General features: G+C 34.3%; 1 protein-coding gene across 1 annotated transcript; it reads left to right on the plus strand.

The window, feature by feature from the left end:
• The first annotated feature begins 6,277 nt into the window (after nucleotides 1-6,277).
• Nucleotides 6,278-12,804, plus strand: LOC147274420 (Protein kinase superfamily protein). Its single transcript, XM_086228333.1, has 6 exons — nucleotides 6,278-7,084; nucleotides 7,189-7,885; nucleotides 9,004-9,353; nucleotides 9,472-9,536; nucleotides 11,610-11,697; nucleotides 12,448-12,804. The coding sequence occupies exons 1-6, from the start codon at nucleotides 6,394-6,396 to the stop codon at nucleotides 12,567-12,569; spliced, it is 2,013 nt and encodes a 670-aa protein (XP_086084459.1). The 5' UTR covers nucleotides 6,278-6,393; the 3' UTR covers nucleotides 12,570-12,804.
• Nucleotides 12,805-15,647: the final 2,843 nt, after the last annotated feature.

The following is a 15,647-nucleotide window of genomic DNA, read 5'->3' on the forward strand; positions in this document are numbered from 1 at the left end:
ATGTGACACAATGCATGTTAAACTCAATCTTGCACGTACGTCACAATGCATGTTAAACTAACAGTTGTGTAAATTCACCATATTAAAAAATAGTTTCGTAAGTACTCACTACCAGGGACGGACGCACATACAAGGTTGGGGGGTCGTGCGACCCCCCGGACGGCGGAGCAAGAAGGCTGCGACATCTGGACGGCGACACGGGCGACCCCCCAAAGAGAAGAACGACGACCCCCCAGGCTGAACGACGACCCCCCAAAGAAAAGCTTGTTTACAGATCTTATGGCAATAGCTTCATTTTCTGCTTCTTCTTGGCCTTGGGTTCTGTTTTCCTCTACCAAGTGAACCTGATGCAGAGGAGTGCAGACTGCAGAGGAGTGATGCCTGCAAGCTGTACCCACGTGCACTTTCTATGACGTGGCTGCTTTCTTGGGGTCTCCATCTTCACGTGCATTCCCTTGCTTATGGGTCCATATATATATTTACAAAGTAAAGTGAAAAGGACTCAGCAGCGTTTTGTAACCAAAAAACGGACTCACAGTTTGCTAGCATGTCTACCAAACAATGAATGTCGACCTTCAGCAATAACCTCCCCAGTTGCTTTGTTTCTCATAAGTATTCACCCAGCCCCTACCACCGGAGCCGGTCACCTGTCCGGTCCCTAAAAAATTTTGCCGCCGCTTCGCGGCGCCAAGTTCTACCTAACCATGACCCCCCAGGTTGGGGATCCTGGATCCGTCCCTGCTCACTACTCACTTAACAGTTTTGGTTTAGATAATACAATATGAATGCCATTGTCAATCAGCTAGTGCAGTATAGCCTATAGGCATGTAAATGAATCAGGTCGGGTCACCCGCAGATTTTTGAGCCCCAAACATTACTTGGTCTCGGTCAATCTTGGCCCGTTAGGGTCATCAAACCAGGTTGGCCCAAACCAGGTATTCAGTGTTAGTTGGGCTCAAAAGTATAAAAAGTAGTTGTAGTATTCCTGTCCCCTCCTCCAGTAAACATGGAAGACAATCCCTATCTACAAATTTGGTACGAAGTTGCTTTAGTTTGTGGTTACGTTATCATCATCAAACCATAAAGTTTAAATATAATACACACATAAAGAATAAGAGGATGAAAAATATGTATAACACAAAATAATAATTAAATGCTAACACAACCTCTAGGTCCTTTACTATCACAGGCTCACAGCACATATATATACAAGCATATAAAGATACTGATGTCGGAATTTGGTAGCCAGGTTCATGAAAACGATGTCGTGCCTGCAGCTTCATGGAATTTAATCCAAAACAAAGTCAGATTATACAAACAAGCAATTGTGAGGTTTGTCTTCTTAGCAAAGAGAGATGGACATAAAATAAAAGAAATTGAAATGGAGTTGGTATGTGCAAGGGTGATATAAGATAAGGCAATTTTTTAAAGAATTGTATATCCAACAAACAATGAGGAGCAGGCCACATATAAAAAAAATTATGAAATAGAGAAATGAGGCAAATTCTAAGTTCATTCCTACTTGCAAAATGCAATGGATGTGCCACATGATCACAATGGGTCAATGGTCCTTGCTTTGCTATATTGATTCATATGCTCTTTCTTAATTGTTCAAATGAAGCCCCACAGTCCCTAGCTACTTCTTTTTGTTGATCATATTCTCCAAACTAATTATTCAAATTATTTTAAGCATCAACTAAAGTTCATCAAAATCGAGTGCATTATGTTTTCAATGGATTCCTTAGTCTCATTAAAACGTGATTTTTCTGTTTTTTAACTTTTTTCAATTTGGGGAGGAAAAAAAAAAGGAATAGTTGAATTTCGGCGTCAATTTGAGGATAAAACATATTCTTATATGAATAATGCTGTAGGGACTTTTCCAACTGTCTATATGGGCTGACCATATGAAGTGTCAGTTGATATGTTAATCTCGATTGCAGTGTTAATGAAGATAGAGACGGATCATACCCCCTAAATTTTAAAAGAAAAAAAAAAAGCTATGTATCTATTATAGCTCAGCCCAGCCCAATTTAAAAAAATACAAATCATCACCTGCTCACCCATCACTTCCAGCAACAAGCACGTTTTCATCTCAGCAAGAGCAATCACATTTTCTTTTCTCTTGTATTTGCATTGCTTATTTTATTGTTTTGTTGTTGATTTTTAGTCTATATTTTTTTATAAATATGAATTTTTAAGGGTAAGACTCACTATATCCCCTTTAAGTAAATGTATTTTTTTTATTTATTAATAAAATTTTTTCATAGTACTGTCGAAGCTTTTTTAGTTTTGACATCTCATATAGTTCAGCTCATATAATTAATTGAGAAAGTCCTAACAACATTACTCATACTTATAGTACATGCTGTTAGTTTTGTCAGAAGTAGCACCAGTTCCATACTTATAGCTATAGAACAACCCAAAAATTCATATCCAAAACTAGAACAACCCCAAATTTCTACGTGACTTATGAAATTTTTAACATTCAAACATTGGGAGTTATTAAAACGTGTTATTCTAAAATGTTATCAAAATCATTTTTCCATTAATATACAGACAAGTACTGTGCCACAAGCAAACATGTAAATGTTATTGAAAATATGTTTGCTCACTTTGCTGGCATGCATGATGCATCATGTCATGACGGTCAAAATCAGAACCAAGAGGAGGACTAAAATGAATCGAGTAATTCACCAAAAAAACAAAAAAAAGAATGGAGTAGACTTGAAGAAAGATATTTAAAAGCCACGTGATATAAATATATAATCATTTATAATTTGATGGCTCTCATTTTTAATGTGAAAATTAAAAAGATAGCCCAACTGCCCAACCTAGCTTAATAATAATTTGGTGTGGGCTCATCTCATGTATGAATGTATGATGACTTCATAATAATCCAAAGGGGAAGCGACTTTTTACCAAATGTGATATATAAGTGTGATTTTGATGGTAGCGTATTGCATTTAATGAGAATAAATATAATCCTATTTTTTTCTAATACAGTATTAATTATTACTTATTAGTGGAAACACTAGCCTGTATATAGTATATACACAGTGTTTTCATATAATTATTTTGGTGCTCATTTCGATATGAAACCTTGATTTATTATAATGAGAGCAGTTTTGCTCACCTCCTTTAATTCAGGTGTATGCTCACCTCCCATCTAAAATGCTGTCATGTGTTTAAAAAATTAACCATGAGTTAATCTATTATATTTAATTATTTATGATATTATAATGATGAGAGAGAAAACTAATTTGACAACTATTTTCTACTTTTATCCTTATCTTTTATTACTCAACTTTTTTCCACTTTTTTTATTACCTATTAATTTTTATTTTCTCTTTTATTTAATTATTTCTAATAATTTTTGCTTCTTTTGTTTTTTTGCTCTTCTCCAGTACGCCTCTAGTATCTAAAAAACCACATGCATTTAATAATTTTTGCTTTTTTTTTTTTGGCTCTGTTCTAGTATGCCTCCAGTACCCAAAAAACCACATCCAATTTTTTTGGGTCTTCTCATGTATACACCTTTTATCTACTTTTTTAATTAATTAAAAAAAATAATCCAACAACACATTTTTTTTTTTGCCTAAGAATTCTTCTTTCTTGTCTCATACATGACCTTTTCAAATCAAACAAATTCTTAGGTCAATCCAAGGTGTTGCAGCATTTGAAGAGAGAAGAATAGTTGTAACGACGTAATTTTTTTTTTTTTTGAACTCATGTAACTTTTTTATTGGATTTTCTATGTATGTAAATGAGTTGTTTTAGATTTTTGTTTGGCCAACATTTTAGATTAAACTTTGCAAATGAGTTTTTTGTTCGAATTGCAAATGTGTTGTTAGAATATTTTTATTTTTTAATTAATTAAAAAAATAGATAAATGTGTATACATGAGAAGACCCAAAAAAATGGATGTGATTTTTTGAATACTAGAGGCGTACTGGAGAAGAGCAAAAAAACAAAAGAAGTAAAAATTATTAGAAATAATTAAATAAAAGAGAAAAGAGAAATTAACAGGTGATAAAAAAAAGTTGAGTAATAAAAGATAAAGATAAAATAAGAAAGGAGTTGTCAAATTATTTTTCTCTCTCATCATTATAACATCATAAATAATTAAATACAATAGTTAACTCATGGTTAGTTTTTTAAACACGTGGCAGTATTTTAGATGGGAGGTGAGTATATACCTGAGTTAAAGGAAGTGAGCAAAACTGCTCTCTATTATAATTAACATATCTAGGATGAAATAGAGACTCATATCAATGATATCTAGGATGTAATTTTTTATTTTAATTATATATTATAAATTTAAGAATTTATAAATAAAAAAATAGGTCCGTTGATTTTAGGTACCAAATTATAATGTTTTTTCATTTTAACTACCAAAACATTTATGTCATTTTACTTTAGGTACTAAATTTCAGTTTAGGTACCAATTTTTAAAAACATGGTTATATCGAGCTGTGATTGTCTAACAGTCATAACTTTTTTATTGATTTGTTATTTTTTCAATATTTGCAAGGCTTAAACTTTACTATTTAGTCTTTGAGTTAAATAACTTCATCCTCTAAGCCTAAATCAAAAGTATTAAACTCTTAAAAATTTTAAATTTTTATAAATTTGAAACAGTCACAGTTTAATCACAACTGTGATTGTTCGACAGTCACAACTATATAACAAACTGATTTGTGACCTTATCCAAAATGTCTTACTCTAGGTTAATACCTAAACTAAAAAAAATTAGTGGTTTGCTGCTTTATTGAAAAACTATTGATATTTGATATTTAATCCTAATTTTATATAAAAAAATAGTTTATAATACATCTAGAATTGAAACAAGTGAAAAATAAGCAATGCATATAATTCAAATCCAATCGATTAAGTCCATGTTAGAATTGACCAAAAAAGATATGAAAAATAATAATAATAATGTAAATTTTGACACCAAAGAATAACATTTTTTCTCATCTTGAAAATAGTAGTTTCCGTAGGGAAATCAAATATAAAACTACATATTTCTGTACTTTTTCTTTTGGGTCGAATAAAGCAATATCTTTGATAAATAGCATGTTTTAGGTACATGCAATTAATAAAGTTGAAGAGAGATCTGAAAATTGACATGAAATCATTAACGCAATAATGCCAGTATTGAATGACCGCTTTCAAATGTGCAAAAATTGACTACTGGTCACCAAGTCCTCGCAAAACAATGAAAAACATTGTAGTGCAAAACTTAAAAATAGTGAGCAAATAAGGAACTGCCAAGTGGCAACCTTATTTTGACTGGACCACAATATTAAACAATTGCTTGATAATAACCAGAAAGTATTTTATAGTTAGTAATTTAAATATTCCTTGTACATTTTTCTATAATATAAACTAATTATTTATATTTAAATTAATTTAGTATGTATTATAAATAAGCGTTTGATTCGTTTGAATACCATTATTACTGTTTTTTTTTTTTGGCCAAATACCATTATTATTGTTAAAATACTTACAAATATGTCATTGATCCACAATAACAATAACAATTATATTTTTACTTTTAATTTTTTTAAAAAATTCTAACATCAAGTATTTAAGAAAAAAAATTACATGTAACAAGTGTATTTTTTTTTTAACAACATCTTCTTATATGTTTGTTATGTGATCATATATTGTGAGAAAAATAATATGTACACTTGTTACATACAAATTTTTCGAGAAATTGTATGTACACATGTTATATACAAGTTTTTCGATAAATTTAGAAAACTAACCCATTTTGGTTGTCATTAAAGGCTTTTCACCCTTTTTAAAAATTTTTAGAATTTCAATCTTGTGTTTAAGAAGTGCTCGAACCCCCTCGAGTAGTACTTGAACCCCATCAAGTAGTACTCGAACCCTATTGAGTAGTGCTTGAGGGTGTTTGAGCACTTCTTGAGGAGAGTTCGAACATTATTCAAAGGTTAAATTTTTTAAAATTTTAAAAAGAAATTAAAAGTCTTTAATTGACTTCAATTTAGGTTAATTTTGTAAATTTCATCACTAATCTTGTGTGCCCAAACGGTTAATGCAAAAAAATTGAAAACAATTGGGTTTTGATTATTTTTGAGCGTCTCTTCTTATTTGTCTACTTTTCTATCTGTATTATTAATTAATAATTTTTTCTATATTTATTATGGAAATATTGCTGGTGTGAAGTGGGATATATGTTTTCGAATATTTAAGAAGAAATAATTAAAAAAACACTAAGACGTTGATTTGATTGGCTAGAGTCAAATACTCTCTTTTTCAGGTCCCTCTCTTTCTCTAAAAAATAGTGAGAAGGAAGCTTCAAGCTGGTGTAGTTTGTTTCCTTTGTGGGTAGATCGGGATCTGAGACTGTCAGATTGTGCTTCCATGGCCAAATCTAGAGGCAGAGTATTGAAGCTTTTATTAAGACCAGCACGCTCACACGGGTCTCAATCTGTCTGCTTGTGTAGCGACCATTACACCTCCATATCCATTCTCTTATTTCTCTCTTTCTCTTCCCAATTCATCACTTTCTCCGAGGCTTCTCGCTCCATACCAACCAATGTCTCTTCCTCTTCTGCCTCCTCTACTACTACTACTACGTCTTCTATCACAAACACACCACCAACCTCTCCTTTAAAAACCAGTCACACCCACTTTGACTCAAGAATCGTCATAGCTCTGGTTATATCCTCTGCTGTCTTCTTTGCATTTCTGATTCTGATCATGGCTTTTAAGTGCTTTGGGTTCAAATTGGAACGCAAACAGAATCGAGTCAGTAGCACTGTTATTGAAACCGCTGTTGATGATGATGATGATTTGGGCTTCGACGGTGAGAAGTCTGTGAAGAAATTCAGTTGGGAAGAGATGGAAAAGTCCACCGACAACTTCTCCATGGTGATTGGATCTGGAGGGTTCAGCACCGTCTTCTTGGCTCGATACCCAGTTGGGCTTCGAGCAATTAAGATCCACAGTGGCAGTGAGCGTCTCAACCAAGTTTTCAAGCAAGAACTGGACATTCTCCTCCACCTCCGCCATGACCACATAGTCAAGCTTCTTGGCTACTGTGACGATCGAGGTGAGTGATTCATTGTTAATTATCAGTAATGGTAATTTGTTTCCATTTCCAAACAATTATGAGTTCAAATGTGAATTTTTCGATTTGGGTTTTGTATATAACAGAGGAGGGTGCTCTGGTTTTCGAGTACGTCGCCAATGGAAACTTGCAAGAGAAGCTTCACGGTGAAGCTAGTGAGCTTCCATGGAAGAATCGAATGGCGATAGCTTTCCAGGTGGCACAGGCAATGGAATATCTGCACGAGAAATGCGCGCTGCAAATCGTTCACATGGACATCAAAGCCTCGAACGTATTGCTCGACGAGAATCTCAACTGCAAGCTCTGCGACTTCGGATCGGCGAAAATGGGGTTTTCCTCGACGGTGCAACCCCCATCATCTTCGTCGTCGCTAAAGATCAAGCAGGTGATGACCGGGTCGCCCGGGTACACCGACCCGCACTACATCCGAACCGGCATCGCCTCGAAAAAAAACGACGTCTACAGCTTCGGCGTCCTCCTCCTGGAGCTCGTGACGGGCATGGAGGCCTTCTGTCCGGAAAAGGGTCAGCTGCTGACGTCGGTTGTGGGGCCCAGGCTGAGTGATCTGGACACGACGGCGGAATTGGTGGATCCGCGGCTGGCCGGGTCGGGTGGGTTTGACGTGGAAGAAGCAAGGGCCGTGCTTTCGGTTGCTGCCACGTGTCTGCGGCAGTCTCCGAGTCTCAGGCCTTCTGCCACGTGCCTCATGGAGACCATTCAAAGCCAAATTAATTCTATCTCGTTCTTACAGGACCAGGACCGACACTCGCCCCACAAGTCATAGATGCCGATTAATTGCTCGCACGCAACGATTCGTCTGAACAACCGTAGTGATTGTATACAGCTGTAGATTTTTCACCAAATTTTAGTTTTTTTTTTTCCAAAAACAAAAAAAAAGTTTTAATAATGGTTCTGAATCTTCTGATGTAAATTGTACCGATTATTGTACACAAAAGGTTAGGAAAAAAAGAAATTTATGTTGCCCAAATTACATGTACCGATGATGGTCATCATTGTATTTTCTTTTGGCTTGGATATATTCCAAATGGTCACATGTACAATTTAAAAGAAAAAGAAATCAACAGAGTTAAAAGCTTTGTGCAAGGTTTGTGAAGATATACCCTGTAAACTACATAGTAGCTAGAATCATCGTTTTTTGTTTTTTTTGTTGGCATTTTCTCCTTCTTTAAATGTTCATGTGTATATGTTGTGGTCGTAGCTTTATATGCCTATTGTCACCATATTATTGGTAATTATTTTGTAATTGTCTTTCAACACTTTATGAATGTGATGTATTACTAGTTATTAGTGGTATTTTTCTTCATTTTATTGGTAGAAGTTTCAAGTTTGAATCACCTTTTCCCTAATGAAAAAGAAAAAAGAAAAAAACATTCTATAAAATGTAGTGCCAGATAAGTTTGTTCTCCCAATTTGGGGTGTAGGGGAATAGAGTGGGATGGTGAAGATAGAAAATAGAAAACTAAAAGCTAATAAACCAATTAGAAGTAAAATAAGGAAGAAAGAAAGGAACATACTAGGTAACAACAAAGGGTGATGCAATTCACAAACAAACAATTCCTTTCCACACCAAATCCTAATTTAAAAATAAGACTTTTACTCAATAATTGAATTTTAAATATTTGATTGTTTTTTAATTATAATCATGCTTGATAACAATTTTAAATTGGATAAATTTGTCATTAAAAGTCTGATATAGAAATGAATTATTATGTGTGAATAGAACTACCAACAAGAAAAGAAATGAAGAAAAAAAAATGGGGCTGGGCTTGAGAAAGGATTGGGCTTCTCCCAAGCCCATGTACAATTGGCGGGCTTGAAGCCCATCGTTCCGCAGAGTTGTTCAGTTCTCTCAGCCACCTTACAATTTACACACACTGGAGTGAAATACCCTCAACTCCATTAACACAGGCTACACAGCTCCGAAAACTCACTGAGAATTCACGGAGGATGTCATCGTCCACATTGAACTTGGCTTCAGTAGCAAGGGGCTATTCGTACGAGCACCATCCCAGAATACCCAGATGCAAATCTCCGGAATTTTCCAATCCTTATCCTTATCACCACGACTATGTTTTGGGAAATGGGAAAATGGCAATGAACAATACAAGCTTCAAAACCAAACCCAAGAGCCAACGCCGTCGTTTTTTGTGTTATTCTCAATTGGCAGAGTTGGCCCCAACTACCTCTGCTGTCTATGGCTTCCTGCTCCTCGGCGGTGGTCTCTTTGCCTGTAAGCTCTTCTTTTCTGATATATAATTAAAAAACAAATGCTAGAAAAGCACCGACTTTTTTTTTTTTTTTTTTTTTTTGCGTTTAATTTTCAATCAATGGTGGTCTTTTGTTGACAGTTTCGAGATCAGGAAGCAAAGGGTCACTTCTCGGAGGAGTTTCAGGGGCAGCTCTAATGGGCACTGTAAGACCCTTTCTTTCCTTACTAACACTAATTGTGTTTCCTTTGAAGTTTCAAGTTTTGAACTTGCTGGGAATTATTTATTTTTTTGGGTAATTACATTGTCTTTTTTACCATGCTTATTGTTCAATAATGTGGACAATTGAGTCTTACCAGTCTTTTACTAAAGCATAATCAAACACTGGCACTATTAGTCTTTTACTGAACCGCCTGATCCTACCTTGTATTGGTTCAGAGCCAACCCATAAGAGCATGTGCAATGCAAGGTCAATAGGAGGTCAGTTCAATATATTGACATTGTGGAAGAAAAAACACTTGCAATGGGAGGTCAATAATTGACTATTGAACTGACTTATCAATAGCCAAGTCAAAAAATTGACACAGCTATTGCCAATTGACATCCCTGGAACCAAGACAAGTGGGACTCAAGGCAGAGCGCTTTGAAATTTAATTGGCCAACACCTGCGCGACGCAGCTGGTAATCAAGCGATCGCTGGATTGCCTAGCAATCGGTAGTGGCCAAGCGATCGCTATTCATAATTTATTATATGAATTATGGTTTTTTATTAAATTTGGGTATTAATTTAAATTGTTAAAAAAATATTAAATATTGAGTTCATTTTAAAGATCTCATTGGGATAATTTCAATGTTATAATTTTTGAAATAAATAAACTTAAAAATTTTAATTTGTAAGAGAATATACGAAAATATTAAAAAACATATAGCTATTGACTTGAACCATTGCAAACAAAACAGCTTAAGTCAAGTCAATAATTGACTTATTTTAAAAATGGGGGTCAATAAGCTTGTATTGACATGCCAATTGACATTTTGCATTGCACATGCTCATGGGTCAATAAAAAACCGAGTTCACCTACTAGGAATTTTGGAAAGAGATTTTGGGACACCTCCATGTTTCAATGCTGGGAAATGCTCTAACTGGAGCTAAGTCTTCAACACATTGGTCTGCATAGAATTTTAGTACACATCCTCCAAGACCCTGCACAAATTCATTTGATTTCTTTGCCACTTCTTAAGAGTAAAAGACCATGTTATGCCTTTCCACCCCAGCTGCATCCTTTAGAAAGCAGTAGCAATGGCAACCTTCATCGCAGCACTAATTGCTCTGTATCATTTATGATTCATTTGAAAACATTCCATTTCCTGCTTCCAACCCATAATGCCTCTGCTGGTGTTGCACTTGACAAGCACACTGAGTTCATAATTTCTTTAAAGGATGAACCGCTTGAAAAAAAGGGCAGTGTGTTTGCTGCATTGACAAATAATACAGTTAGTTTCCATCTGACTATGTTCTCTTTCCATCTTCCTCAAAATAGTATAAAATAAAGCTTTGTTTCCACAAATATGCTTCCTTGCTTAAAACGTAATATTTATACTATACCAGGGAACCACACGCATGTTCACTGAAAATTGTGCAAGCTTGCTTTGTTGTTAACAGTCCAGAGTTGGGTTCTAATGACATTCCTTGTTGTTTTTTGTGAAAACTGTGACGTGTTCTATTATCTTCAATTGATTGCAAAGTTTCTTCTTCTTCTTCTTTTTTTTTTTTTTTTTTTTTTCCACAAATTATAGGAACACTTTATATTGCATCCATTGAGGATGGAACATACCCTTCATCCCTATTTGCTAAGCGGAGGTGAGACTAGGCCATGAATTAAGATATGGTATCACTGTGGAAATCCCAAAATTAGAACTACCAACAACAAATGGTTTATGCTTCCTGAAAGTAGCTGTGTTCATTTTAGGGATTTTACAAATGGTCTATAACTAGTTGTGGAAGATTGTCTATCAAAATAAACATAATCCAGTGCTGTAGTGCTACATTCTGTTCTATTTTTGTTCACATAAATGAGCTTCTGTTCTTTATTATTTTCTTACCTTTAAGAGATGGCTATAATTTTGTTGTTCTTGGGTAAGGCAAAAATTGCGAAATAATTAATCTGAATAATGTCTAAGAGCCTTATCTCCATGTTTAAGTTTTTAATACAAGTTTAGTCCCCTGACACAAAAAGGTTTGTCAGCGTTTTAATCTGTGGTGTTTGGTTTTCTTGTAGGCTTACTATCTGATGCAAACACCAGAGACAAAAGCAATTGGTGATGCCCTTGGGTTTGGATCGGCATTCCTTTTCGCTTCTGTATTTGGTATGCATATGCTATGCTTATGTTAAGATTTTTACCATGCCATCTATGTATTGAATGACAAGTGTGTGCATAATTACTTAAATATCTGTTATGTTCTGATATTTATAATCAGAGGAAATTACAGATTTAGTCCAGTTATTTTATACCTAGTTCAATTTTGGTCCACAATCTTTTTTAAGTTCTGTTTTGGTCTACTAATTGTTTCACTTGTTCAATAAAGGTCCAGATTTGTTTTCTCAAATTTGGCCTGCTTTTTACCCTATCAAATCTCACCCAAATTCAGCAAATATATACTTGTTTTAAAGCTATGCATTTCTTCTTTACAACCATATAAAGATCATTCAAATTGGAGTTCTAAAACTCAAGATAATTGACCCTAAAGTAGGGTACCCAAAACTGCCAATTTTTCAAATTTCACCAAATCTCAATTCTCTTAGATTATAATACTCCAAATTTGTTTTTATGACTAAAAAATGATGAAATATAACTTATACTTCAATTATAATTGAAGAAAACACAACCCAAAAGATTTAAAGTCACAAATCTGGACCTTTATTGAACAAATGAAACAATTAGTGGACCAAAACAGAACTTAAAAAAGATCGTGGACCAAAATTGAACTAGGTATAAAATAAGTGGACCAAATCTGTAATTTCCTCTTATAATCATTCTGGAACTTCAACTCTCTCTCTATCAACTTTTTCTTTGCGTTTTATTTTTGTTTTGCCTGTTTTCATTAAATGGTTCCAGGTATACGATTAGCAGCCACTCGGAAATTGGTTCCTGCTGGCCCTCTGTTAGCTCTTTCTATTAGTGCATTGGCTGTGTTTGTATCAGCATATTTACAAGATAGTATAGTCACTACTCCTTAGTTGTCCTTGAGATGATTTAATGCTAGTCAGAAATCATGTACCCTCATGTTAATGTGATGAACTTGTAAGGTATTTTTTGAGTTCTAACTCTTTTCTCTCTTTTTTTGGGGGTTTTAATTCTGAGCTGCTGCTGAATTTTTTAGTATGGGCGCTTCTACTCTCAGTTCCCACCTCCATTATACTCATTCCACCCACCTACTTTTTCTACTTACCACAATATTTTTATTTATTTAAATACCACATTCCTTACCTTCTCAATATTCTAAAAGTACCCTAATCGTATTTCTTTTCCCTAGCCATGGATGACAACGATTATGACCGTCACCAATCACCATGGCCTTGTGGCCCTTGTTGCCATGGCCAGATCTTGACATGTCAGTGACCTTGTGATATCATGACTGCTGGATTTTTTTTAATATTATCTTTTTAATTCTTTTTTTTTTTTTTAAATATGCTCTTTTTGATTCTTCTTTTGATGTATTCTCTTTTTAATTCTTTTTAAATTTTTACACAACGACTTTTTATAATTATTAAGATGAGGTGTGAGTCCAGACTGAGTGCTTTTTCTTCACAGCAAAACACATCCATTTTTTATTTGGCGCTCCCCTCTCCCTAGCTATATCTGCATTGGCTATGCTAACAATCCCAGGAGGATTGTTTTTGTTAGTGTCCATTCGGAAAAAGGACCAAGAATAATTTAAGTAAATAATCTAATAGCATGCAATGCCGATTAAAACTAAGAGATTTGAACAATCTAATAATTAATTTATATATTTTTATTTTAGAATAATGAAGCGCAAGATTCCAACTCTTACTTGTGTTTTTTGGCCACTTGATTCCAACTCCTACTTTTTTTTTTTCGGCCAAGGGATTCCAACTCTTACTTTGAATATGAAAAAGTGTTTATAATCTAGTAATATAATTATATAATGGTTGGTCACATAATAAGAGAATATAGACACTATAAATGTATATATTTATAATCAGATTCAATTAGGTGTGACAAGCGAACATATAAACGTATTGCTGAGCATTCCGCACTTTTGCACCTGGGTATGTATCCATAATACCATATATGTCTTTATTCGGACACTATAAATACGTAATACCATATATGACTTTTATTCAACTCTGGTCACTTCAAAGGGAGTTTTCACAAACTTCAAATCCACCAACTCATATCCAAAATAATACCATATGTCTTTTGGGTTTATGCCTATCTATGTCTTAGGTGGACTGGTGAGAAAAAGAGACCAGTACCGATTCATTGTGTACATGGCAGAAACTTCTGGTGAGTAGTAAGTGACCTACTCAACTGTTGGTGGTGTTGCTTGGCTCATCACATGATTATGGCTGGCAATACCCCCCACATAAAGTTGATAAAATTATGTACTCCACTACCTTGAAAAGAAAGACGAAGAAATGGAAAAAAGAAAAGGCACCCAAAAAAGAGAAGTCATGAACTGGTGAAGGATGGACCTTCCCTCGATCCCAGACCTTTGAGAATCATTTGGAGTATCTTCTACTCAACAATCACCATCCCAAAGTTCTGCCACACAAAACTCAAATTATTAAAGCTAGCTAGCTTATTGAATTTGAAGCTAGCTTTTCTTTTTTCTAATGGAATTATAAGTATTTAATAGTCAACCCACTCCAACTTTCTCACATGCAATCATTATGGTTCAATATCTAAAGGAGCTATGCACTTCACCAGTTCAAAGTCCAAACTGATTTTGTGGGATATGTGGGGCATAGAATTAGAAATTACATAGGTTGAGAACAGTTCCAAGTGATTAATGAGTGTCTCTCTTTTTAGTATTAAATTCTCAAAGCAATATGAACCACTGGGTTGGTCATTGTTATTCATAAGGGTCCATTTCACTTTTGGGTTTTTTATTTTGGTCTGGTTTCACTTTTGGTTTTTAAAGAGGTGGAGGAGGGTTGGGTTTTTGTCTGCTTCATTGTTTCATTGTTTGTGTGAGTTGATGAGCGTTGGCAGCACTCAAACAAAATCTGTAGCTGCAGCTCGAAGAATGGTTGCGGTTTCCACTGGGGAACTGAAAGGAAGAATGGGACTTTCCAACTTTAATGCCCGGTACCTTTCAACTTTCATCATTATAGCCCGGCCCTCTCTAAAGGTTTTCTCCACTAAGTATTGTCAACAAGTGATACTGAGTTATCATGTAAAGTTCACCTAGGGCTCGATAGTTCAACTCTAATATAATGCCCTTATCAAGTCTATTTTATACCGTAAGAGGGAATGAGATGAACTCATCGGGATTTACCCTCACAATTCAGTATAAAAAATAATGCTCGCCTGTTTAAAAAAATCATTGTCGAATGTTAGGTGGACGTTCGCATGTTCGCACGTCCGCACCTGATCGAATATGTTAATATATATATAATGTATTAAATTATATAAAACCAATTGGGAAACATATATAAAAAGAAATTGTATTTTGATTAGATAAATTGATGGATTTGATGATACTAAAAAAAATTTGATGGATTTTTTTTATTAATTAACTGGCGTATAAGACTTGAACTCATAATTTATTTCGACAAAAGAAAATTAAGTGTTATTCACTAGACCAAATGATTATTAACAAAAATAATAAATTTAGTATCAACAAAAAAAAAGATAAAATTTTATTTATCTAATATTGATATGAACGATATTTGAATAAAAACTTAATAAATAAACGGCTCTGATTATTAACTATAATATGGAGTGAGTCATGCAAATAAAAACTCATTATGACTAAAACGAGGTACACCTCATTGAGGTCCTCTGTACTACAATATCGGCAAGTATTAATATCAAGATTTGGCACCCGCTCTACTCATACACGTTCTAAGACACACATACTCATGGTGCAATAAAATGACTCCAAGATTAACTAAATCTGAATAAGACCAATCCAATTAACACAACTTAAAAGTTGCACACATTTATGGAATAGTATTGTTATATTTACCAAATTTTATTTGTTTGAGGGTGTATTCAATTGTAATTTTAATGGATTTAAAAAGAATTTGAAAGTCCGTAAAAATTTATGTGTATTTAATTCAGAATTT

The sequence above is a fragment of the Dryas octopetala genome, chromosome 9 (assembly GCF_963921425.1).
Source record: "Dryas octopetala chromosome 9, drDryOcto1.1, whole genome shotgun sequence".
Taxonomy (NCBI): Eukaryota; Viridiplantae; Streptophyta; class Magnoliopsida; order Rosales; family Rosaceae; genus Dryas; species Dryas octopetala.